The sequence below is a fragment of the Vanellus vanellus genome (assembly GCF_965231255.1).
Source record: "Vanellus vanellus genome assembly, chromosome: 6".
Taxonomy (NCBI): domain Eukaryota; kingdom Metazoa; phylum Chordata; class Aves; order Charadriiformes; family Charadriidae; genus Vanellus; species Vanellus vanellus.
The window spans coordinates 67,063,350-67,090,376 of record NC_138911.1 but is presented as its reverse complement, the minus strand read 5'-3'; the positions used below and the strand labels follow the sequence as shown (position 1 = coordinate 67,090,376).

The 27,027-nt window shown below is 47.9% G+C and overlaps 1 protein-coding gene across 1 annotated transcript in view; it reads right to left on the bottom strand.

Moving 5' to 3' along the window:
- Positions 1-2,374: 2,374 nt before the first annotated feature.
- Positions 2,375-27,027, bottom strand: part of ARMH4 (armadillo like helical domain containing 4) — a gene marked incomplete at both ends in the record, with an annotated part of 65,752 nt that continues 41,099 nt past the window's right edge. Inside the window, 4 exons of the mRNA XM_082485914.1 lie at positions 2,375-2,443; positions 2,650-2,784; positions 6,298-6,402; positions 7,424-7,455. Of these exons, the coding sequence (XP_082342040.1) occupies positions 2,375-2,443; positions 2,650-2,784; positions 6,298-6,402; positions 7,424-7,455 (341 nt within the window). The remainder of the gene's footprint in view (positions 2,444-2,649; positions 2,785-6,297; positions 6,403-7,423; positions 7,456-27,027) is intronic.

The following is a 27,027-nucleotide window of genomic DNA, read 5'->3' as shown; positions in this document are numbered from 1 at the left end:
AGCTGGACTGTTAACAAGTCTCAACCACCTCCAAACTCCAAGAGACTTAGGACAGACTTAGGAATGAGAAGGAAATAGGGAGAGATCAGTCTGGAAGGAAAACATTTTAGCTTGGACTGATCACCTGTTAGGGAAGAAAAAGGCTTTGATTTCGGGTAGGGCCACCCGGACTTAACAGTGGGCTGCCAGTCAGTGCCTGTTAAAAACACGGGGCTGCTTTTAGCAAGGCAAAAATTCTCCTGGTCAAAGTTTCAGGAACGAAAAGGGAGAGATGCAAGCACTGCGGAGCCCTGGCCGGGAAAGCCTGTCCCAGAGGGATTAGGGTATGAAGACTCCCCAACAGGTTGATGTTTTACTGCGTCTCTGCCAACCTGCTTCCCACGCACTTGGCGGGATGAACGCGTGAGGGACCACGCACAGCTCTTCGACTGGAAGACTAGCATTAGTAGCAGCATTTTGAATACAGGTTGCCCCACCTGTCCTTCTCCAGGTGACTCAGCAGATGTGTGGGTAAGGCCTACAGGAAAGTACCTGGGCTCTGAAGGGCACTGCTTGTTTGGAGCTGAACATCACATCTGAAGACTTAATGTCCAGATGAGGCCCTGACCCTCTCAAGAGAGAACTGAGCCTCAGGAGGGTCTTCTAAATGTCCTCTCTATCTTGCAAACCCACTCACATGCCCACAAGACCCTTGCTTACCATCATCTACGTCTACCCTTCATAACCTGACAGGCCTTTCCACCTTTATAAGGAATGAAATCCTGCATGTGCCCCTCCTCAAACTCTGCTCCCTTCCACATCTGTGAAGAATCAGTGGGATTTTATCTCGGTAGATATGCGGTCTGGCCTTATTTGTCTGATCAGGTCTCCTCCGGCAACAGTCGCTGGTCCTTCTATGAAGGATGATTCCCCACAGAACAGTGATTCCCACCTCAGAAACATGGATGTTTTGCATAAATATCAGACTGATGTCATTTCACAACAAGAAGCAGAGATAAAGTAACGCAGCCCTTTTTCTAGCTATTTTGACGGCATTTCTGTGCAAAGCAACATTAGTTTCCCCTGCTCGGTTCCCGTAACATCTCGGACGCTGTCTGTCTCCCTCTGCAACCCGGTGCTAGCAGCCCAGGCAGCACAGCAGCTCGCCCTCACCCCGTGCCACCCTCGGGCTTCATCTCCACAACCCTCTGCAGCCATCTGTCCTACAGCCTCACCTTTCCCCCCATGGCCAAGGGAGCCCCCCATGGCCAAGGGCTCCAAGCAGGACCATTTCACCTCCCCACAGCAGACATCTCTCCAGCTGTGTCTGCCGCTGCTTTCCAACTATTAGCCACAAATCTCTGAACACCCACAGCCACCTGCTCCGCAAACTTTGGTGCCTTTCTGCATTCGGTGGTCTGGAGATGAGAACCATCCAGATCTCCCAAAGGTGCTGCCGTTCACGCAGCTTTTGGGGGCTGAAAATGCAATTGCCAGTGGGTAAAGGAGACAGATGCTCCGCTTTCATCTCTGGGTGAATGCAGCCTTATGAAAAAGATGAACCAATAACTAGTGTCCTTCAAACAGGAGGCAAAACCTGAAGAAACCCCTGACCTGCCTCTTCTCCTACCTACCTGCACACTGAACAAAAGCTAAGAGATCCATGCAAGACTATCCGTCAGTAGGTGAGCGCTGGTATTTATTGTGCTGTAACAGACAGTGCTGGTTGAAAATGGACTACGATTTTTGTTGTGAATCAAGTGTTGTGGCCATTCCTGCGGGTCTCCAAGAAGCGTGGAGCAGAGCTGAAGGAAGGAAGAAGGGGTGAGAGTCGGGGACCCGAGTGCAGAAATGTGCTTCAAACCGTATCAACAACACTGTACTTGGGCACTTTTCAGGTGGCAAGGGATACAGTTCAAGTGTATAACTCATTAATTAAGCAGAGCAGCTAATCTTAGCACTAATGAACTCTAGCTCAGGTAATGTAACATTTAAAATTAACAAATTGGACAGAAGTCATTCACAGTAAAGATTTCCATTCCCAGGCTAGGTGAGAGCTATTGTTATGATTAGATTACTGCCAGCCAGGACCAAAACAGTACACCAGGGTAGTAGGAAAATAATCACCCATATGGATCAGCTCCAGCTGTAACGAGACGCGCTGTGGATCTGAATGAGGCGCCAAGTGCGAATGTGAAATCTCACTACTGTATCAAAACAAACATCACTGCGCGGTACACGTAGAGCATAGCATGCCGTTTCGGCGGGGTGGTACCGACCACCGCTCGGTGGCTCGGGGCGGCGGAGAGCAGTGATGCAGCAGAAAGTCGCTTGTTCTTTTTCTCCCCCTCCCTCTTAAAAGTCACGGGCTGTCGCAAGGGCACTGCAGTTCGATTCAAAATTCATCTTCAGAGCTGTCAGCTAAGAGCATGACTCGGTCTTGCATGCTGTTAAATTCCCTCTGCTAGGGGAAGAAAAGAAACATTGAAGAGCTCCACATGCGAAAAAGAAACGAAGAGCTTTCGGATCCCCCCGAATACTCTAACCGAGAGGTCCCGGGCACTTCAACCCAGACAAACCATAACCATAACCAGTCTGCGCTCACTTTACAGCCAAAATGGTTAACGGGTGAGCGGGTGGGATTGGGGTTTTCCTTTGCGGTCGCCATACCTTTCTTTTATGTCTCTTTGAGCCATTTCTCCTTCGGCGATTCATAATCTTAATGCTGTAGAGTGCTCCCAGGATAAAGAGGGCTCCGGCTATTCCAACTCCTACGGGCACCAGCATCCCCGACATGTATCCTGCCTATGGGGAAAAGAGAGAAGCAGAGCAGCACTCACAAGACCATTCTTTCAGAGTCATCTTCCACCAGTCTTAGGGCTGCGATATACCCCTGTGCTGCTTTTGTCAACATTTGTTGTATTTGAGTCCCTATCACCTGCCTGCATAGGATGAGCCTTGTTTCCAGGATCGCTATGGAAGCCCCAAACAAGTCCCACTCCAGGACCAAGCTGGTAACCACCACGGCTGACTCACCATTGGATTTTGCTAACAGATACTGCCTCGTGATAGCTGCACACAGCAGTGTTTGCCCGCCTTTAGGAAAGGGAACAATCTTGGTGCAGAGCTGCAAGTGCTGGGGTGGAGTGTCAACAGAAGTGCACGTGTAATGGAAAACCTCGACCGCCAAGGGCAGGCAATCTCGAGCCACAACAAAGACCTGTGATGACCCAAACAGCTCCACGACCTGCTGTGTAGCATCGACTTGAACGCTGCTCTGAGCTCCCCAGGTACCGCCAGCATAAATCAAGACACCGGGATATGTCTGGCCATGTGCAATGGAGCTCAATCCGGAGAGCCAGGAGCTGCTGTTACACTTTTCAGCATGAATCCAGACTAGCAGCGTGGGACCAAGCGGTGTGGTGGCGAGTGCCTCGGCACCCCGCTGCCCACAGCTCTCCGCACCGTCCCGCAGCCCTCGGGGCGGCAGGAGCAGGCAGAGGAGAGCGCGGTGCAGGCAGAAGAGCCGGTGCCTAAGAGCCACCAGGCGAGATGGCTGGCACCAGCCGGGGAGCTGCAGAACAGGCGAGGAGCTGTTTTTGGAGAACGGCTGCGCTGCGAAGTGGGGACTCTCACCTCCATCGTGGGAGGTGGGTGGGAAAGGGACCCAGCATCCTCCTGGCCAGCTCTGATGGATGGAGTGTGTCTTACCATGGCCAAACTGCTAAATATACCTCCAGTAAAGAGTATTACACAGCTCCCATGCTTCCCAGGGACACCTTGGCATAGCAAAGGAGGTGCCCCGGGACACTAGTGACGTATCTCAGCACGGGGACAACAGAAGCTGCCCTCATACCCGCAGCTGGGTCTCTGACGGAGCTGAAATACAGAGCCAGGCTGTGCTTGCATGTCGCAGGGAGAAGCAGCAGTTTGCCCTCTCCCTGCCCAGCCCAGCCTGAGCCTCCTCGGCTCCGTACTCAAAAATCCTTGAACCGAATGCTTTTGCTTTGCATGGGAAGGGGTCACTTGCATGAGCAGGACAACGATGGAGAGGGAGGGCACGCACACCTTCAGCTGGCCTTAAGGGAAGCACAGCAAAGGCAAATCAGCTCTAATTCAACTGCTGTGATCCGTACGTTTGCATTGCCCATTAGAAAAACATAGATAGCGTGACTAATTTAAAATTACACATTTAAACATTTTAAATCCTTTGGAAAATATTCCCAAGTGCTTGTTATTTTATATTTTACTGTTTCAAATGAAAATTAACCCCAGTTTTAAAGTGCCAGATTGCTTCAGCATCCTCACCTGATTCAGGCTGGGGGGCTCAGTGGGGGAGGGGAGGCAGGTACAGCCTGGCTCCCTCCCTCATTAGTGCTGCCTTCATTCACACTGCAGCAACAGAGTCCGCTGCTGTGGCTGTGGCGCTACAGCTTTACCCTTCGCCACCGACACCCCCCCCAATAGATTTTACACCTGCTGAGGGACACACGCACAGTTCAGAGGGCTACCAGACAGCTCTTAGCAAGCCTCAGCCCATTGCTTACAACCACTCACCTTCATCCGCATTCCCAAACCGCAACACAACTTAACAACACATGATTACAGCATAATTGCTTTTTTTCCATAATCCGCTGAGTGGGGAGGGGAAAAAAAAAAAGCCATTCAGCGTGCGCTGCCCTGCCTTCGTATGCTTACCTGGAGAATGAAAATATCTCCGTTCATCTAGGACAGATACAATGCTCACAAGGGCTGTTTTGCTCTCCCAAACCCCTCCAGATCCTGCTCGGTGCTTTAAATAGTAACACCTTTGTGCCTGCATCCCAAGGCCTGAGGGATCTTCAGTGGCATCGTGCAGGTCCCCTGAGCGCCCTCCCAGAAAACCCAGCCCCGCTCAGCACACGCGCTTGGAGGGGGGCTGTGTGCCTGCACCCCAGTTTCCAAAAAAAGGAGGTTAGTGAGAATATAGCGAAAAGACTGTATGTCTGCAAGGCAATTAAGGTGCCTTAATTGGGTGACCTAATTAGTGCAGCGTGGGTTTTTCTATTTCTGGAACTTTGCTGCTGGCACGGGTGGCGAGGGGAGACTGGAAACAGCTTTTTAGCTGCTACCCAGCGCTGAATTTCCATATCAGAAATCACTAGTTTTCATACGATGAACTCCCTACCTCCGTCCATGAGCCTTTATGACGCCCGGCCAGCCCATGCCCTTTTACAGGCTTCCTCCACCAGCTGGACCAACGATTTCTGCCCCAAAAGCCTGCGATGTGAAGCAGACCCAGGACCTGTTCCCCCAGCCCTTCTGTGTCACGAAGCCCAACACATGAGGGCTTCTGCACTTACCTGATAGGAAACCCCATTTCACAGGTAGCTCCGAAGCCACATTTTTAGCCCTTGCCCATGGGGAAGGTGCAGCTTCTTTACAGGTCCTAGGGATGCTTTTAATACACCCAATTCACGACCATGACCTTCCTGGCTCCATTGGACTTTGAGATAACAGCAACAGAAGACTTCAGAGGAACCTCATGTCCATTATTCAGCATGCCAAATGCAACATTTGCACAGTGTTTGTAGGAGACCGGACATAAATCTGTCACTGACCCATGTTCCTGGTCCCACGCTCCCCACACCCTTCCTGCTCCCAGCAGGGCGGCCCTGCTGCACACAGGAGGACACACTTCAGGGATGGGGCCATCATGTGCCACGATACTCTTTTGGATGGATGGTAAAACAGAGAGGACAGGGCTTTGCCAACAGCAAATTAGAGGGGCACGTACTGTGACTGGTGCTGATAAACTCAACAAGGAAGAGGAGGAAAGGGGTGAGCAGGTTTATTTGGGAGTGATTTGCTTTACCAGCATTTGGTTGGGGGTCGGGGAGTGGCTTTTGTTGGGTTTTTCTAAGGGAAAATGTGAGCAAGGGGAAAGATCTGCCTCCACACATCTGCCTTTCCCCAACGGATGGAGATGGCTCAGGGCTGACTCTCTTTTTTAAGTGGACACTAGCAGATCCCCCATTATACCAATGCTTGTGCTGGGCGCTGCCATGCAGTCCAACATCTACCTGCAAGAGGTTCAGGCTCTACAGGGCAATTCTGTTGGAGACTGGAACATGCACCCCCACCTCTGCAACGGGGAAGGAGAGAGGTAGCCAACAAGGTGCCAAGAGGAAAGAAGTAAAAGATACGGCTTCAGTGAGAAGATGCCTGATGCCCCCACACTCGCGTTGTGTTGGCTGGGGTAGGTCTGGCATGAGCAGGTGACCCGTGCATGCTACATTCACTCCAGGCAATCAACCAGACTTGGTGTCTGCTTTTTACCTTTGTCGGGAAAATCATTCTCTGTCCTTTCAGCATTCGCTCTGGCTGAATCCCAGGCCAAGGTGCTCTGCTATGAGCATCGCTCATACTAGACATGCCTCCTTCCTATTGTAGGCAGAAAAGCAACTCAACGAGGGCTGGGCAGAACCCACCTTAAACCCTTCCACTCCCCAGTCCTGGAAAACAGATACCCAGAACCCATCTCTCTGTTCAGACTTGATGGTAAGGTGCTGCTGAAATTTGGTGGGGATCACATGGGAAGGCTGGGCTCATTGGGTGACAATCTGCTTAAGCTCAGAGATGTATTTTCAGGGGCTGGATTTTCCTATGAAGTCATTATTCCTTGTGGTGTTTGGGGGTTTTTTTGTGTCTATTGACTGTGATCTTGTTCAAGAATTTCCAAGCCCTGTTGAGTCACAAAATGTTCTTGTCTTGAAACACTACTGTCACCTCATTACTAGCTTCAAGGCTTTGCTAGCATCAACGTAACATGTGAAAGGCTTCACAACCATTTCAAAATGTTAGTATTTGCCCTAGGGCAGCAGACCCTAAAAAGCCATCACTGCCTGTGGCTGGCACAATGCTTGGTTCCATGTACCATCACCCTGTAACACCAGGGAGAAATGATCAGGGTCTGTTCTTTTCAGTCTTCCTGTTTGCTCTTTTTTCCTTCCAGGAATTTGCAGCTCTTCTTGCATGTGAAGGCAGGAAAGCTCTCATCCAGAGGCAGTGGCGTGGCACGCAGCCTCTCACCAGAGAGGATCACCAGATCCTCTTGACTTGGATCTAGAACCAAGCTTAGGACTTAGAAAAAAAGGGTGGAGGTAAGTTAGAGGGCAATATAAAAAAGTAACTAGGGTCGTTTGAAGAGGTGATTTTCTAGCGCAGAGGAGTTTATCAAATACTGCTGTCCCTCCTTCGGCTCTTAGTTACTACTCATCAGGGATGTACTGTGGATTTACACCACTATATACAACAGCAGCATCTGGTTCATTGCCTCCCAGAGAAAATTTTAAGCCCCTTCTCAATTGTCTTTGTAGAGATAATGAACTCCAGTGACAAGAGTTTTTTCCTGCAAGTAAAAACGGTTTTGCTCTTAAAGGAATTGAAACACTGAACCTCCTACCTTATCTTTCAGCTTCTCCATCCAGCTTCTCACTGAAAAATAAGACAAAAAGCTGTAATCATATTACTTATGTTATATTAATTAGTAACAAATGATAATGATAGTATTAAAATAGACACTAATTAACTTGACAAGCTGATAACACTTTTCATTAGATTTCCTCTCTTCTCATTCATGAAAAAAAGCAAATGCAGCAAATCAACAAGAGAAACTCTTCAAGCGAGTTGGCAGGCAAGAAGCTCGCTTTTGCCTGTGCCATTCACATCTTCAGAGTGACTAAAAGAGGAAGATAAAAAACAATTATTTCAGGTTTTTAACCAGCACTTCTCATACACACAGTGGGATGTCAGACAAGAAGAAAACCTTAGGGCGTGACTATCCCCATCCACTGTCCTCCTCCACATAGATGTTCCTCCCTCTATTTGGCATAGCCTCTAAAGATGCCTAAAAAGGTATCATTCCCTGTCTTTTAATCCCCTGCTTTTCTGGCAGCAGCCACTGCCTGTCTGGGAAGTCACCAGATAACATGTGAGGACTGGGATAGCACTGGAAGTGCTAAATTACTAAGCCAAATAAATTTGTACTGCCATCACAGAGGCTTTCGTTTCCTAACAGTTAATAGAATATGATACCCAAGAATTACAAGTCTTTAATGGCACGTACTTGGGGATGAAATATTCAGCTAACCTCAAAGAACTACAAATGATTAGCAGCAGGTGCACGGCCCATTAACTACACAGGCGACTGGATTCGTCTGCACTGCACGGAAGACAAAACACCCAGCCTGTGAGATATCCACTAACATCTCAACAAATTCCTGCTCAGGGGTAAGAGGCAAGCAAGCAGCTAAATGTTGGTTCTTTTCAGGGTATGGCAACTGTGTTTTAAGCCCTGGTCAAGGATCTCTGTTTCTCCGGGAGGCACAAGGGGACTCTCGGATGCGCCCATGTCCACCTGAAGAATATTTCTCCCAGGACACATTAGATCCCAGATGTAACACACCCTTTATGGAATAAGACCCTATTTCCAAGCCTGCCTGCTCACAGAAGCTCCCTTCAAAGCTTGTGTTGGCAGTATCAGAGGCTGCCTGTTGGCACATACAAACACACCACTCAGGGTAACCATCCCACAGAACCGCGAGCCCTGCTGTGAGTGGGGAGGGTGCAGCAGTAAGGCTCTCGGTAAACGGCCTTTTTACCTCTCGGGCGCAATACAGAGAAGCATGGCAGCTAGGAAGTAATAAGACTCAGACTGTATTAAACTGCGTCATTTTAACAAGCTCAAAGTGCTTTGAATACTTCCTTTTTAACTCTTCGTAACGTAACGCTTTCCAATCAGAAGGAGCCCACATTTCCTAGACATGGATAAGTGTGAAACAGGCACGGGCACATTCACCTCTGACAGGCAGCTAAGGAAAAAAATGAGTTATCCAGGAGACACCCACAGCACTAGAAGAGGACAAGAGGTCTTACTTTTATCAACTCTTCCTACCATTAGTCCTAACGTGCATGGTCTAAGCTGTAGTAAACTCAATTTATGAAGGTGCCGTCACCACCATCCTCTGTCAGTCCGAGCCTGTGTGCCTTGAATGTCACTCCCAGTGGAATACCAGAGAGGAAGGAAATGCAGGGTTCCCCTGGGCTAGGTTTCTCCGCTGGGTTTCTAGATGTAACACTGAAACAAACACTGGCTGTAACATCACCTAGACTTTCAAGGAGAGCCCCTACACTGCTGCCTTGCTGACAGGCCTGGGAGTGACCAAACACTGGGAAAATTCGCTTAAAATCACAAATATTGCAAAACAAAAGGAATTCATCCCAAAATTCTTCCCAAAGAGCCTTCTCATGACTCTCGTGTTTAACGATGCTGTCGTGCTTTATTCCAGGCTCCCAGGAGGAGTGGCAATGGTGCCTCACAGCCACACAGTAACAGCCACAGCTCCACAATCATAGTGCACATTTTGAAGCTTTGGACTGATGTCGTCCGTGCACATCCAGACAGCTACACGCGTACACACGGCACGTGCACACAGCCGCTTAAAGCCGCTGTGATGCTCAGTTGGCCCCAACTCATGCTAAGCGCAAAGCCTATGTTTACACGTCTTTCACAATAAGTATATGGGATCTGTGATCTCATCAATAGTCGATCCACTTTCTTGCAGCTGAACAACAGTGTCTCCAAATCAGCAATTAACTCCAGAGGATTTCTGCTAGTCAGAGGCAGGGGCTGATCTAATAATATTCTACTACCTATTTTCAACAAGCACAAATTCTGGCTTTGCTCCCCTCTGCTCCACAAAACGACAGCAGCATGTCCGTCAGGACCCCCCGCCACTAGAGTACAAATCTTTATTTGCTATTTGCACAATTGCTTATTATGAAAACTGATCTTGTGTTCAGCCATGTAGAGCACATCAGACGCCTTTGTGAATCAGCCTAAGCCACAGAAAAAAACAAGACAAGGTGATTTCTCCTCCAGACCGGACGCCTCTCCGAGAGATCACAGAATCACAGAACGGTCAGGGTTGGACAGGACCTCTGGAGATCATCACGTCCAACCCAACCGCCAGAGCAGGGGCACCTACAGCAGTTGCACAGGACGGCGTCCGGGCGGGTTTGGAATGGCTCCAGAGTGGGAGACTCCCCCACCTCTCTGGGCAGCCTGTGCCAGTGCTCTGCCGCCCTCACAGGAAAGAAGTTTCTCCTCATGTTTAGATGGAACTTCCTATATTCAAGTTTGTGCCCATTACCTCTTGTCCTATCACCGGCACCACTGAAAAAAGACTGTTCCCACCCCCCTGGCACCCTCCCTTTAAGTATTTGTAAGCATTGATAAGATCCCCCCTCCGTCTTCTTTTCTCTAGACTAAAAAGCCCCAAGTCCCTCAGCCTTTCCTCATAAGAGAGATGTTCTAATCCCCTCATCATCTTTGTAGCCCTTTGCTGGACCCTCTCCAGCAGTTCCCTGTCCTTCTTGAACTGGGGAGCCCAGAACCGGACACAGTACTCCAGATGTGGCCTCCCCAGGGCAGAGTAGAGGGGGAGGATGACCTCCCTTGACCTGCTGGCCACACTTCTTGATGCCCCCCAGGATGCCATTGGCCTTCTTGGCCACCAGGGCACATTGCTGGCTCATGGTCATCCTGTTGTCCACCAGGACCCTCAGGTCCCTTTCCACAGAGCTGCTCTCCAGGAGGTCAGCCCCCAACCTGTACTGGCACATGGGGTTATTCCTCCCCAGCTGCAGCACCCTACACTTGCCCCTGTTGAATTTCCTAAGGTTTCTCTCTGCCCAACTCTCCAGCCTGTCCAGGGCACGCTGTAAGGCGGCACAGCCTTCTGGCGGGTCAGCCGCTCCTCCCAGTTTTGTCATCAGCAAACTCGCTGATGCTCTAACGCAGCCACAAGCTGGCTGACTGAAAGCCCCTGACCTGTGCTAGAGGAAAATAATGGTCCCAAATTTGGGAATTTAAGGCAGCAGGAAGTGAAAAACCTGTCTGGCCTTTCAACGCCCCGGCAGGGCTACAGTGGTGTGCGGGAGCAGCAGGTCCAGCTCTCCCGGGTAGGAGTGGAGAACACGGAGCAGCCACAGCCATGGTCCTGGACCTCCCAGCTCTGCTGCCGGTCAGGCTGGGGCTGTGACCAGTCGAGAAGAATCGTATTACCACGAATTACAAACGCTTTTAATGTCACTAATGCACAAAACTGTTTCAACACCTTTGAGGAAATGACAAGCCACTGTGTCATTAAAACCGAGCGCTTACTGCTCCCAATTACTTACCCATATGTGGACGCTACAGGGTGTGCACAGGAGATAAAGCACTTTTTCAAGTTCGAGTAGATATCTGTGCTAAATAGATACCATCAATTAATTCTGGACTTCAGACTCTAATTACGCATCATTATCCATAATTAATATTCTGAACTTGGTCTTGGAAGAGGAACATTGCGGATGGCACCTTCTCATAAAAATGCAACGCTCTCCGAAAACACAAGGTAACTTGCCAATGAGGCCAAGCAAATAAATAGTAACAAATACTCTAGTCCATGTCTTTTTCATCTCCTTTTTTTCCTTCCCTGATCACTGAATGTCCTGAACAAATGACAACAGTCTCTGGGTGCGAAATTACTAACAAGCGTCTGCAACGCTGGCTTGTCTTCTATAGTATTTTAAGGATGGTGACTAGTCCAAACTCTCTGCCTTGGCTTAATTTTGATCCCTTGGTTTCATGGGGAGCTGAGGTAGATGAGTGTGGAGCACTTCGAAAATTACATACATAATCTGACATTTCCTCAGTGATTTATATAATGTCTGCATCTCTGCAAATTAATTTTAAATAACATATAGCTTAAGATTAAGAAGGTCAGGAGCACGGAGGAGGAGCACGGTTGTCTGGCATTGGCTTCAGAGCAGCCCAGGATGAATTCAGACAGTTACAGATGCACTGCGCTATTTTTAGTCATTTTTACCCAGCTTTCCCCTTGCAAATGTGCAGCCAGCTATTAAGCAGCCACGGTGCCAACTAAAGAAGTTTGGCTAATTTGCAGAAGTAAGCAGCAGCCTGCCATGCCTGCCAGGCCCTTCCTTGGAGGGACCTGGTCCAAAGGGACAGTCAAAAAGCCCCGTGAGCAAAAACTTTCTGAAAGTTCGGGTTTTGCCAGATTGTCCTGGTTTGAGCGACACAGGACTGATTTCTTTTCTAATACTTGGGAAGATTGCACTTTTAGAAGACTCTGGTGTCTGAATTTGTGAAAATATTTACTTTACAGGCAGCTATGGTGTGGGGGTTTCAAGGTCTCAGTATTTTCGAGCTCGCCAGGTGTGGGGACGAGGAGGAGCGAGACCCGGGCACTTGACCCACGCTGGCCAACAGGGTTATTTCATACCGTCAACGTCACATTCACTATAAATTAGAAAGTTTGCTGCAAAGTCCTCTCTCTGCCTTGATGGCTGCCATCCTGAGAACTTCGTGTCCCCGTGCCAGACTCCTGAGGCCTTCCCTTCCTCCTGAAGCCGTAGCGCTGGCAGTGTCTGACATTTGCTCTCCACTGCTGGGAGCGCACAGCTGATGGAATTGGCCGAGTATAATCTTTGCATATTCTGTATGGGTATCGGGATTAATATTGGTTCTTTAGTGCTGTTCATGTTAATTATCTAATCTTACTCTATTAAATCTGTTTATACGTCAACTCTCAGGTTTCCTTGTTTTTCCCGATTCCCTTTCCTGGGTGGGGAGGGGTCACCAGGTGATAGAATGATTGTCTAAACGACAATAAATTGCTATGGGTCTCTCAAACCATAACACAGATGCAGCCTGAAGGCTCAGGAGAGGGGCAATAGGTGGCATTTGAGGGTCTGTGGTACATGGCACTGGATGGCCCAACATCCCCTTTCACCACTGAACTCTTCAATGCTATAAATCCAAACTAACCCTCGTGCGAGACAGCTCTTGTGTTCCCATCCCTCTCCTTTCCACTGTGTCCTACATCTTTGCATCCCCTACAGGAATAGATTCAGCCAGCTTACCCTAGCTGCTCATTTGGTTTTTTGCGGCGCTCTTCTTTACAAAGGGGGTGATCAGATATAATTTACAACAGATAATCAAAGCGGAAAAAGTTTGGAAGCTGCCTCCAAGTTCAGCTGGAAGGATCTTCTGACAACAAAGCCTTTGCATGATTTACATCGGGGAAAAATCCAGTATTTGTCCCTTGTGAGCAAAGAAAATTAAATTAAGGTAGCATGACAGACCATATCACTGCAAGTTTAACCCAGTCTGACACTGTCCTCCTAGGGAATAATCTGATCTCTTGGTGCTCTGTTCAGGGATCTCACAGCACCCTCAGCTTATGGCCCTGCAAAGCCTTGCGACAAACAACTCACCTGAAAGGAGAGGGGATGATGACTGAGGGCAAAGATCTGGAAAAAGGACACAAACCATTTACTACACAGTAACTCCCATGGCTAGTCTGCACCCCCACCATGGAAAAAAGTGGGTGTACATGTACTGTTATTAGCTGTGCTCTCCTTCCCTGAACTCTTATCAGCCGCGTTCACTCATGATCTCACTTCTTGCTGCTGTTCAGAGAACTGTCCACCTTCAAATAAGTTCTTCTTTCCTGGCCAGGTCTCTTGAACCCCGTTTTGTCCTGGAAGCTGCAGGGTGCTGGGTGCCAGAGCAGGCTCTGCCTGTAAGCCTCACCATAACGCACCGTCAAATCTCTCGCCAAATGCTTTTCCCTGCTCTCCTCATCACCCCCCTCTGAAATCAGGAACACAAGTCCTCTGGGCTTCATGCTTTGCCAACTTTTAGTAATCCTAATTGCGTAATTATCCACTCGAATGCAATGATAAAGCTGCTTAATAATTCTGTTCACTTCTCATTCATTCTCTCCCTTCTCAGATAAGAAAACGCAAAGACTTTACCTTCTGGTGGAGATTTCAATCTATAATTCATGCCCTCCTGCCATCAGTTCTGTCTCTCCCTTCCCCTCTTGGATGCACCGCTGCTTTATCTTGTCACTTTAGTTTCATCTTATCAGCTTGTTTTAATCATATTCCCTTTTTTTATCATCATCTAAAGCAATTCTCTTTTTCCATGGCAAAACCAGCACGTTATGCCTCTGCCCTGTGCATCTTGCTGTATTTTCAAATCCAGCATTTACATCTTCATTCCAGAACTTCATCTTGATGCTAATGAAGGCACATCCAGCACCTTCTCTTTTAACAATTCTCCACCATGACCACCAGACCAGCGGTGAAAATGTGGCACCCAAGCTCCTATACACTTCCTAAAGGGCAGAGAAAAGCGCTGAAGGATGGTTTTATGGTTAAGCTGGAGCTCAGGTAACCTGACTCGACCATTGCAGCTGTAATTCCTGAAATGCAATAGGCTGAGAGCGCTGCACCGAGCTTCATTCTGAGAAATCAGAAAACATCAGTCACCTCAATATGCTCAGGGCATGAAAAGATTTTGATCTAACAGCTACTGTTAATTGCTTTCATGTCTGTCTGAAATCAGAGATATCCCTATCTCAGGAACCAGAGAAGCTGTTTAAATACAAGGCCCTCACTGCAGCAGATGACAGTCCCCACCACAAGCGATCTGTGTGTCAGACAAGATGCAGGAGGCAAAGACGGATGGAGCCTAGGAGCAAATGGAGCATCTCTTTTTGAACACTGGCAATGCCTGCTGCGGATGCTGGGCTTGCTCTGCCTTCCTCTGGCCAGGACATCTTCATCCCACCCATGGCTACAGTTGTTGTAAGGAAGAAGGCGGGCTTGACATGTTTGCAAGAGTGTGGAAACTGTAAATACATAGCGAGGAGGCTTTGTGTAGGTGCCTGTACAAACGTAACTGCACCCCGCAGCCGACGCAGCTCAGCACAGCTCTGCCGTCGCCTTTTTCCCAAGGACCATTTGCCCAAGAACAAATTCATTCACCTCTTCCATGCCTGGCCGCTGCCCCGCTCTTCCCGTTCCTCATCATGAAACGGCTGGGTTTAGCGCTGCTTCTGGTTAGGGCCAACGACCGGTGGCAGTCAGGAGGAGTAAACTTCACCCTTAATGGTTACTTTGCTCGAGACCGCGCTGCCAGAGCAGATACCTGTGTAAGCCTCCGCAGTGAGGAAACAGGACGTTACTGTCCTCTAAAGCGCCTGTTCAATCTCCGTTACACACACCAGAGCAAGAGATTTGCTCCAGTTAGTTCTCCTCTTCCCTCACTTACTCACACAATTTCCAAGCTGTATTCCTTGTTCCAGCAAAGGAGAGATGGTTAAAGTGTGAAAAATAAGGAAAAGATTGATGACTTTAAATCAGTCTGCCTACACCAAGCAATCTGCCCTATTACATTACAGATTTCATCCCTTTCTCCTGCAGGTGAGGCTTTCTTTTAAATGAGACTAGTGAGAACAATTTTGCAGAAATGCTCCGTGCTTCATCTGCTCGGCTCTGACAAGTTAATGGCACGAGGCCGCATCGGCTCCTTTTCCTTAAAAAACACAATTGCCAATTTACTTACTAGCAAAAATAAATAATACAGAAAATGGCATTTTGCTGGAAGGCAGCGCATTTTTAACTCCAGAAGGAAAACTATACCTACTCGGTGAGAATTTTGATGAATGCATTTCCCCCCATGCCCAACTCAAGAAGACTTGAACGGCCAGATAATCAAACAAATGTCAAACTGACAATTACCATTTGTGTTTACAGAAAAAAAAAATTGGTTGGACGAACTTCACATTAGCAAAATGAACTTTAATAGCTATCATGCAACCGTCTGGCTTATTAACTGTACCAACTACAGCCTTTTCCCTGTCCACCCAGCTACAACCCAAGCCTGGCTGCACACTACTGCCTGCCATGATGTACCAAAACCTCTTCAGAGGGGAAGGGAGATGTGGGAGGACAACTCACCACGCTCACTCTTCAGAAAGCAGAAACTAAAACGGGCTTCTTAATTCCTTCTCTGACCTTATCAATCCTTTTGACACTGCTTTTGCCACGGCATTAGATCAGGTTTCTCCTTTTCCTTTTCCCTTGCACTTTTTAAGCTATTTTCCTCCTTGATCTGCCCACACCAGCAGCCACTTGCTGAGCTTCTGACTTTGCCTTTCTCTGTAAACTCAGTTCTCCTGTGGTGACTTCAAAATGATTTTGGCAGAGACAAACTATTTGTTTCTCCCTAAGTGATCCCAGACAGGCACAGGATGTTAAAACAAAGCCAAGGTAGAAAACCTCTTGGTATCCTCAGAGTAAAAAGCATCAGCAGGACGTTGCTGTGAATTGGCTGTCACAATTTGTTGTACAATTAAATGTATACTGGATCGCACCATGTCCAAAACCTGCGTGCACTCTGGGAGAGGAAATTAAAACTTTGCTTATGGAAATGGCAACACCTCCACCGGAGCACACACTGGACCCAGTTCTCTACCACTCTGCCCTGGCACAGCTCCTAGAGCAACACACAGACTCTACCAGCAGCGAGAACCCACACTGCTTTAGCTAACAGGCGTTCTTGTATGCTCAAAATGTCCATAGTCACCAGCTTTCATTCATGACATAGTCACAGTGCCCATACTGGGAACACAAAGAAGTCCTAAAAATTGAATTGGGATGCCTTAGCTGTCAACTGGCTCTGCCACTTGCAGCTGCCCCTCCTCCTCTGTCAAATGCATGTCATCACCTGAAAGGGAAAAACTGTTTGCAAGACTTAAGTGCCTGAAGTTTGATGGGATATACCTTATCTGAGATGCCAAAATTAAAAGACTATCTGCCTTCAACTCCCAGAATCACTGAGAGAGAGACCGGCACCTGCACAATGTCACCCACCCCACTCCAGGTCTGATTTTTCCTCTGTAGAAGCCCTTCTCATCTGCTGGATACAGACATATGAGCAACTTCGATGCTTCACGTAGAGGGGAGGCTCCTGCACCAAATTACCTGGATGTTTTCAAACAGAAAGTTTCACCTGGGATAAGTGCAAAGCATAGAGACAAGATGGGTGAGTGTGAAGAAGGAAGCACAAGTGTGATGAAGCCAGAGGACCTGGAATAGAGCATGCACAATACTACTATTGACAATTATCGTGATTTATTGCACACAGAAGCTGCCTGATTCCTGCTCTGACTGTGATATTATAGAATCATAGAATCATAGAATTGTCTAGGTTGGAAGAGACCCTTGGGATCACTGAGTCCAACCATCTACCCTACTCTACAAAGTTCTCCCCTACACCATATCCCCCAACACCACATCTAAACGTCTCTTAAACACATCCAGGGATGGTGACTCAACCACCTCCCTGGGCAGTCTATTCCAATGCCCGACCACTCTTTCTGTGAAAAATTCTTTCCTAATGTTCAGTCTAAATCTACCCTGTTGGAGCTTGAAGCCATTCCAAACACGTTGAGGAACAGGAAGTTATTGGAAGTGGTCAACATGGATTTACCAAGGGTAGATCGTGCTTGACCAATCTGATAGCTTTCTATGATGTTATAACTGGTTGGCTGGATGAGGGGAGAGTCGTGGATGTCATCTACCTTGACTTTAGCAAGGCTTCTGACACTGTCTCCCATGACATCCTCATTAGAAAGCTGAGGAAGTATGGGCTAGATGAGGTGACAGTGAGGTGGACTGAGAGTTGGCTGCGGGACAGAACTCAGAGGGTTGTGATCAGCGGCACAGAGTCTAGTTGGAGGCCTGTAACCAGTGGTGTCCCCCAGGGGTCAATACTTGGTCCAATTTTGTTTAATATATTCATTAATGACCTGGATGAGGGGACAGCAAGTTTGCTGATGATACCAAACTGGGTGGGGTGGCTGACACCCCAGAGGGCCGTGCTGCCATCCAGCGTGACCTGGACAGGCTGGAGAGCTGGGCAGAGAAGAACCTAATGAGGTTCAACAAAAGCAAGTGCAATGTCCTGCACCTGGGGAGGAAGAATGCTGGGCACCAGTATAGGTTAGGGGGGGACCTGCTGGGAAGTAGCTCTGAGGAGAAGGATCTGGGGGTCGTGGTAGACAGTAAATTATCCATGGCCCAGCAATGTGCCCTTGTTGCCAAAAAGGCCAATGGAATCCTGGGCTGCATAGGGAAGAGGGTGGCCAGTAGGTCGAGGGAGGTCATTCTCCCCCTCTACTCTGCACTGCTGAGGCCACAACTGGAATACTGTGTCCAGTTTTGGGCTCCCCAGTTCAAGAGGGACAGGGAACTGCTGGAGCGAGTCCAGCGAAGAGCAACTAAGATGATTAAGGGCTTGGAGCATCTGCCTTATGAGGAAAGGCTGAGAGCGCTGGGACTCTTTAGCCTGGAGAAGAGAAGGCTGAGGGGAGACCTTATTATGGCGTACAAGTATAAAGGGTGGGCTGAAGGAGGATGGAGCCAGGCTCTTTTCAATGGTTCCCAGTGACAGGACGAGGGGCAATGGGCACAAGTTAGAACACAGGAAGTTCCATTCAAATACACGGAAACACTTCTTTACGGTGAGGGTGACAGAGCACTGGCACAGGCTGCCCAGGGAGGGGGTGGAGTCCCATTCTCTGGAGATTTTCAAGACCCTCCTGGATGCAGTCCTGAGTAATGTGCTCTGGGCAATCCTGCTTTAGCAGATGATCTCTGGAGGTCCCTTCCAACTCTGAAAATTCTGTGATTCTGTGATTCCCTCTTGTTCTGCCATTAATTACCTGTGAGAAGAGACCAGCACCAACCTCTCTACAGTGCCCTTTCAAATAGTTGTAGAGAGTGATGAGGTCTCCCCTCAGTCTCCTCCTCCTCCTCAAACTAAACAGTCCCAGCTCCTTCAACTGCTCTTCATGCGATTTGTCTGCTAAGCCCTTCACCAGCTTCGTTGCCCTCCTCTGCACTCGCTCCAGCACCTCGATATCTCTCTTGTATTGAGGTGCCCAAAACTGGACACAATACTCGAGGTGTGGCCTCACCAGTGCTGAGTACAGGGGCACAATCACCTCCCTACTTCTGCTGGCCACGCTATTTCTAATACAAGCCAGGATGCCGTTGGCTTTCTTGGCCACCTGGGCACACTGCCTGCTCGTATTCAGCCACTTGTCAATTAGAACCCCCAGGTCTCTTTCTGCCAGGCAGCTTTCCAGCCACCCCTTCCCAAGCCTGTAGCGCTGCATGGGGTTATTGTGGCCCAAGTGCAGAACCTGGCACTTGCCCTTGTTGAAACTCATACCATTGATGTTGGCCCAATGATCCAATCTATCCAAGTCCCTCTCTAGAGCTTCCCTATCCTCCTGGGAATCAACACTCCTGCTTAACTTGGTGTCATCTGCAAACTCGCTGATGATACACCCTATGTCCTTATCGAGATCATCAATAAAGACGTTAAACAGAAATGGTCCCAACACTGAGCCCTGAGGCACACCACTTGTGACCGGCCGCCAGCTGGATTTAAATCCATTGAGCACCACTCTTTGGGACCTTCCAGTCAGCCAGTGCTTGATCCAGCGGATCGTATGCTCGTCCAGGACATGTGAAGCCAGTTTTTCCATGAGAATTGTATGGGGGACAGTATCAAATGCTTTTTGAAAGTCCAGGTATACAGTATCAACAGCCTTTCCCTCATCCAATATTCTGGTTATCTTGTCATAGGAGATCAGGTTCATCTGGCAGGACCTGCCTTCCATTATCTTCTGTCCCTCCCTCTGTAGTCCAGCCTCTGTACCATTAGTATTGCTGAACCACGGAAAGAGAAATACCTTATAAACTCCTAAAAAGACCTAAAATGCAACAGCCACTCTACAACATAAGAGCACCACAACTGCAAGATCTAATATCCTGAGGCTGAAAGCAAACAGCGCAGTTTCATAGGCAATGGTGAAAATCTCCATCCAAAACTCCCACCTCTGGGTCCCCTTGGCTGAGCCACAGCAGACAGCAAACCCTGATTTGGGTCTCAAGGGCTTCGAAGCCCGCCAGAAGGTCTTCATGCCACATTTCTTTTTCAGCTCCTCTGCAAGGGAAGCAGCATGCACAAAGCAGGATAGCGCTTTCACAGCAGTTTTGGGTTCATCTTATTGCTCTTTGGGGATTTTTAATCCATTCTCTGGGTCATGGGAGTGGGGGTTAATATAACTCACCTGGTCATTGCAGCAAGCAATGAGAGCACCTGCACAAGTCCATTCCACCCCAGCATGATTTGGGCTGGAGGGGGAGGACCCACAGAGGGACTTCAGCTGGGTGGCAGAGCAACACATCTGTATCACAAAATTTTACAAGAATTCAGAGCGCGGGGGTTAGCAAAAACTCTCCAAGAGATATGTTAGTGCCCTGAAAAAAGCACTGAAAAAGTCCATGAAGGCTTTCCTTCACAGGACACATGGCTCTTCGATTGCTGCTTTTATGTAGTAATATGTGGATAGTGGTACGTAAATACATGGCACACAAAAGCTATCTTAAAAAAGGTTATTAAAGCTGCAAAGTCAAGGCTCATCAGTAAAGAAACACCCCATTTCGCATGCTCAGCAGGATACCACTTCTAATGCCCATTATTTTTTTTCTCCAAGGTCTCCAGTAAAAGAACTATCAATGGTTTGTTTTTCCCCTCTCTTCATACACTGGAGCAGGTAAACTCCTTTAGCTAAAATTTTCTTTAAAAGTCCAGGACAAGCACCATGGAAAAAATTTGGTCCAAGCAGTTAAAATCTGGTAAAGTTATCAAGATAGCTCTTAATAATACTACAGAATATAAATCCACCAAATTTAATGATTGGCGTGGCTGTTATTGCCAGGCAAGCCCCACGCATGTGCAGATTCACAAGGCAATGCCTTATGGGGGAAGCACTACCCTTCCATAGTAAGTGCATCTCAACCTTAATGATGGGGTTTTTAAAATGCTTTGAGGTACGTTGAGATCCTTAGCTGGCCGTTTCCTGATTTACAGCAGCCAAGGACACGGTCCTAGAACATAAATTCTTCCTACCGTCAATGGGCTCTATGTTGTGTTTGCAGTCTGCCCAAGGCATCTTGGGGATTAGAGAAAACAAAGCTCGATAAATAACGGCGCGGAGCCGCTCTGCGGCGGTGGGGAAGCTGTGCCATCTGACAGCACCGACACTGACAGCCAAGCTGCAGAGACGGTTCGGGGACCTTTGCACTTACATTAAGCCAATCTTTTAGCTCTTTCTGGCACCACGTCCCCCTGAAATCACCGACACGTTTGCCCGATCTACGACTTTAGGATTTGACCCCGTATATTTGTAGAAAAAGAACTTGAAATGGAAATTGGTCTCATGCTACCTTTTAATGCCCATTTTTCAGCAAGCCTATTTTCCGCTCCGTAACCCAGCACCCTTTCCCATAATCTGGGAGAGACAGATACATTTTTTGCAAATTAAAACTAAATGTCAAGTCGCTGTGATGGGGGGAGTGAAAAAGCCAGAGAAGCTGCAGATGGAGAGCGCCTCGCGCATCCCTCTGATAAACAGCATCTCATTTCTGCTGCAGGACGGCAGCAAAACAGCGGTCGCTGTTATTTGACTAAATACCTTCCACATCTCCAGCTGAAGCCACGTGACTTTCCCCTCTACAGAGAGGAGAAGGCATTTCTCCATGCGGCGACTCAGCCCGCTCATTCAGCCCTCTCTAAATGCAAGCCACATCCACCTTCGTGTCCTCCTGACAGAGCCTGCGTCCTTATCTACTTTAAGGGATCAGCAGCTAAACTGCAAAATTTCTTTCTGTGCTTCAGTTTACGTCTGATATTAATCAGGCTCTGAAAAGATTCTTGGTTTGCTTTCTCTTCCATAAAGGGCGAATGTAATTTTCAGAATCATTTTTCCTGGGGACACTGTATGAAGTACTTGCCTGCAGCAAGCAAGGCTGAAATAGGATATTTTCTACTTTTTGTATTTAAGAAAAAGAATGTATTTTTCTTATTCCAAGTTTTGGCCTTTATTTCAGCTGGCAAGATGCAGCACTCATCATGAAATGACATAAAGATCAATAAAGTACTAAATGGTTGGAAATTAAAATGATGGAGTTGACCTTTAAAGGAAAAAATAGATATTGAACTGTGTTTTCAGCAAACAATTATTCTAGTAATTAAACTACAAAGCCCTGAGCATCGATTAGATGCTAGAAATAAAATCTGATTATCTCAGAGATTCATTTGCATGCAAATACTTAGGAACATGAGCAGTCTGAGCACTGTCCAGAATTACGTCGCAACAGAAAAATGCACTTCCTTCTATTTGCTAAGAGAAAAAGTCCGATCCCACATTCCTCCTGCATCCAGAACTGAACATTGATTCCCACCGTGATTTGATGCTCTCCTGATGAAACACCAAATGGGGACTTAAGGTTCCTGATGCTGGTTCGATAGCCTTGCAATTGACTTCTTGTATAACCACAGGCAAGTAAATTAATCTCTGTTATTCCATTTCCCATCCTTACCATGGGAATATTAAGGGTATAATACACAGTATTCAGTCTGCCTTTTCTGTTTCTTTTGCGAGTTGCTTGTATCAGAACCTCTTCCTACATATTTTAATAGTCCCTACTGTAACATCTCCATCTGAACGTGATGTTGTAGAAGCTAATACAGTACATATATTAAATGGTCTTTAGGAATGCTCTTTAGGAAGCCATTATTTTAATTTTCAAAGCATCCGGGGTGCTAAGGAAAAACAAATATATTCTCCTTTCCCTACCCTCATTAGCATCCACTCAGACTATTACCTATTCTTGAAGACTGAGCATGCAGGAAAGTTTTTAATGAATGTTTGCAAGGAGAAGTAAATTGTCAAATAAAAGAGGGAAGAATTCTGCTGCTCAGAACGCTGCTCTAAGCGTGTATTTGTGACAGACTTTCAACCTGATCTTTCTCCGGCTCCAGGAAGGAACATGAAACATGGGACAACAGACCAAACCCAGCCTTTCCCTGTGTAGTGAAACTCCACTAATGTCAGCAGAGTTGTACCATTTCCACCCTAGGATGGGTCCTGCCCAAGTACGTTGTCACATTATATGCCCATAGTGCCCACTGATATTTTTAATAACGTAAGAAAAATTGTCCATGCTGCCAGGAGAAGCCTGGCTCCAGGGAGGAAGTGGTACCCATATGCACTACTCATCCCTTGTGCCTGCCTGGACTTCATACTCGGTGCTAATGAAGGGTCTGTGAAAAGATGCTCTTTCATTTAATTCACATAAGCCCTTAACTACTCTCTAATAAGGATGACATGAACCTGACCAAAGACTCAAATACACTATCTATTAAACCCAAAATGGTCAATACGCATCTCCACTTCTGGTAAAACTCACAACTGCGAAGGCTGAAAATCTGTGAAGCAAAGCATCCTTATCCGGGGGAGATGAGAAGAAAAATGTAATAGTTTCATTAGGCAGGTGAAGAAAATGAACGGGTTTTGGTGACGCCGCATCTGGAGTGTTGCGTCCAGTTCTGGGCTCTCCAGTTCAAGAAAGACAGGGAACTGCTGGAGAGGGTCCAGCAAAGGGCTACAAAGATGATGAGGGGATTAGAACATCTCTCTTATGAGGAAAGGCTGAGGGACTTGGGGCTTTTTAGTCTAGAGAAAAGAAGACTGAGGGGGGATCTTATCAATGCTTACAAATACTTAAAGGGAGAGTACCAGGGGGGTGGGAACAGTCTTTTTTCAGTGGTGCCAGTGATAGGACAAGAGGTAATGGGCACAAACTTGAACATAGGAAGTTTCATCTAAACACGAGGAGAAACTTCTTTCCTGTGAGGGCGGCAGAGCACTGGCACCGGCTGCCCAGAGAGGTGGGGGAGTCTCCCACTCTGGAGCCATTCCAAACCCACCTGGACGCCGTCCTGTGCAACTGCTGTAGGTGCCCCTGCTCTGGCGGTTGGGTTGGACGTGATGATCTCCAGAGGTCCCTTCCAACCCTGACCATTTTGTGATTCCGTGATTCCCAAAAACTCTCCCAGTCACCTGTTATGTTCACAGTAGACCTATGGGAGTGGGTCCTAGGGAAATCGCAAAGAGGGGAAAGGGAATGAGCAATTAGCAAAGCAAAACAGTGCGGAGAGAACACGGAAATAATAAGATCTTACTAGCTGTACAGTGAATTTCCACTGTGCTTACACCTCACGGTGATTTATCCCTGCTGTCTACAAATGGCCTCTGTCACTGGCAGATTTTATCCCCTAAAAACCAGAAAAACTCCAGAAATTACAGCACTCTTCGGATGGCCGGTCACTGGGAAGGCCGCAGGACAGCCAGGTACCAGGAGACTGCTGATTAGACTCCAAGCTCCAGGAAAGCGATGGCACAAAAATACTTCATGCCTGGAAGTGAGGCAGAAAGGGAGGTAATGACACACAGCATCACGCTGAGGCAGCACGAACGATGCCATCTACTCGCTGTAATGCATTTTGAATCAACACTGCCACCCTAAATTTATAGCATATGAAGTGGAGGAAGGAGAAGTCTTCTGTGTACATCCCATGAAGTCATGTAAGACCAGGCTAAAGTAGAAACCACGTGACAGGATCTGATGCTTTAAAAACTGTTACTACGGCACCAGCTAAAATGAAATATAATCCAGAAAAGTAACTCTTGTTGTTCCAGGCTGTTTGGTGCCTACAGGAACCAGAGTGACCATGGGCAATCATCCGTCCACAGGAACCAGGGTGATGGATCCATTTGCAGCAGAAATCAGCCTCTCCAGCAGGAACGTGTTTTGCTCCCAGCAGCTGGCAAGCCCCACGTGGAGTCTGGTAGCTGTCTTAAAATGATTTTCCAGGAAAAGGAGCTCAGGTTAAGGAATATTTTGAGGTAATTTTGGTGTTGAACGGTGTCGTCCCCCCCGGCAAAGGCTTTGTCCCTCATCGTATGCTGTACACTGCACACTGCAGCAGCCTGAATGCCAGAGGAGCAGTGCCAGGGACGGATCAGCACTACAGGTCCCTTTGGGTTTTTTTGACATGGTGGCATCTTGTAGCTCTTTTCTGACTGGGAACTACTGTCTCTGTGGGACACTACACTCTCTGGTCCTTCGTCACAACATGGCCTTCACATGAATGTGGGTTCATCCCATGCCAGTGGTGGGGTTTCAGATCACATGCTGTGCAGCCTCCTCGGTCAGAAATCTCTGTCTTCTGACTCCAGAGCTTGGAGACTGTGCAACGGTAAAGGCAGCTCCTGGGACAGCAGAGGTCTGGCTTGCTTGGAGAGTCAGTGCATGGCAGCATCAAGATAAACTTATAAGGTGGCACCAGATTATCACAGAAATCACATCGCTGCTCCAACAGGCCAAGGCAGAGAACAGCGTCATGGGAGAATGCTAAGGGCTGGCTAAGCTTTCATTGGAGCCAGCTTTAGCAGCCTCATTCAGGCCAAAAATGCTCGAATCATTCATGTTGTATCACTACCTCCCCTTTAGGTGCTGTCTCTGGGAAAGCTGCAAACACCACGCTCTTGAGGAGCCACCCCGGGCACACCATGGTGTGCTTGGGGAGATACACATCCAGCCAACCGGCTGGTCTACCCCACCAGACCTCAGACAGCCACTGGACGGACAGTCCCTCTGGGCATGTGCATATTCATTGAGAAACAACACACATCCAGTACAGGTTGTCCACTGCACCTAAAGCAGTTTTGTTTCCCAGCACCCTGATCCAAATCTTAGCTCAACGACAAGACACCCAGTCAGTTATGATGGACCACGTTTGTGATCCACATTGTAAACATGGAGTTAAATATAAGGGATTTGTAGTGAAGTCATAGCAAATCCTGATTTGATCCATCACCCACTTTCCCCCAACATCTACAAGCTCTGAACGAGCAGCAGGTAGACATCCCACTCCTCAGGAGTAAGCTTGCAAGCAGTTTGGCTGGTCTACCAGCCAAACAGTCCAGGAATGGTGAAGCAATGGCATTTTGTGGGGTGGTGTTTCAGAAATGGCAGTGTCTATCTTAGCTTCTTCTGCACTATGCTTTTATTGTTGTCCTTTGACAGACTGCTTGAAAGCATAATACTGGTGTGGTGCATTGCTAGAAGTTTAGGAATCTGCACTTCCCTTCTGTTTCTCAGGCACATACAAGCCATGGCCAGCACTGGAGTGAACACAAGGAAAAGCAGGCAATGTTTCTCCATCAAGGCTCTTGATCATGCTGTGGTTTGCTGGTGAACGCAAACTCACAACTGTACTGAGAGGATGATGCAGTAAGGAAGAAGAACTTGCAACAGGGAGAAAACGCTGTGAGTGACAGCATGGAGGGCTAAGGGGACATGGTGCAGACAGGGAAGAGGTTGCTCTGGCTGTCCCCAAGCACTCGTACAGTGAGGTCCCACTCTCAGCTGGATTCTAGGTGCTACCACACCACCAAAGAGTAAAAAGGGAGAAGACTTCTTCCTGCTCTTCTCCAGGCTGGGCTGACCATAGGACAGGTCTCCTTGGCAGCCCAGTCCACAGAGGCACTTAGGGATGTTCCCATCCAACACTAGGTGGATGTAAGGAAAGATCCGGTCCCAGAAAAGCTGAAAAGCTGATAAGACATAAATCAGAAATCACTGAGTGATTTATTCCCATCTCATACTGAAGGAAACAGCTGAGACACACTCAAGTTAACCGAGTCCCTCCTGGTTCAGTGCTTCACCTCTGAGGGCCATTCCCTCCTGATGATTTCATTACAAGAAGCTGGAGACTCACAACTGGGTGACAGGAGAACGTCTCTGTAGGAATGCAACAGAGAGAGCACTTTCTTCTCTGTTGCTGGCACAAAGCTGAACCAAAGCTCATGCCGAGCTCTTAGGAACCCTTTCCTAGTACAGAAGTCTATTCTCAGCCCTCTTCCTCCAGGAGATTGTGTGTGTTAACAAACAACAACTCTGCCTAAGATATGGCCAGTGCCAAGAGCTGCATGCGTCGTTTCCCACAGCCCCACCCTATAACCACCTTGCCTCGGGAATCTGGGTCTGCAAGACAGTCAGGGAAACCTGTGGATGCCATGAAGATGTGACTAATTCAGAGCCACCAAACCAGACAGGGCTGGGCTGGGGGTAGGACTGAGGTCCTCTATCGCATTTTGTGTTCGTGAGCCTCAGTAATGGCATTACTGCCATGGGGCAGTGTTTGTCTCACCACAGTGAGAT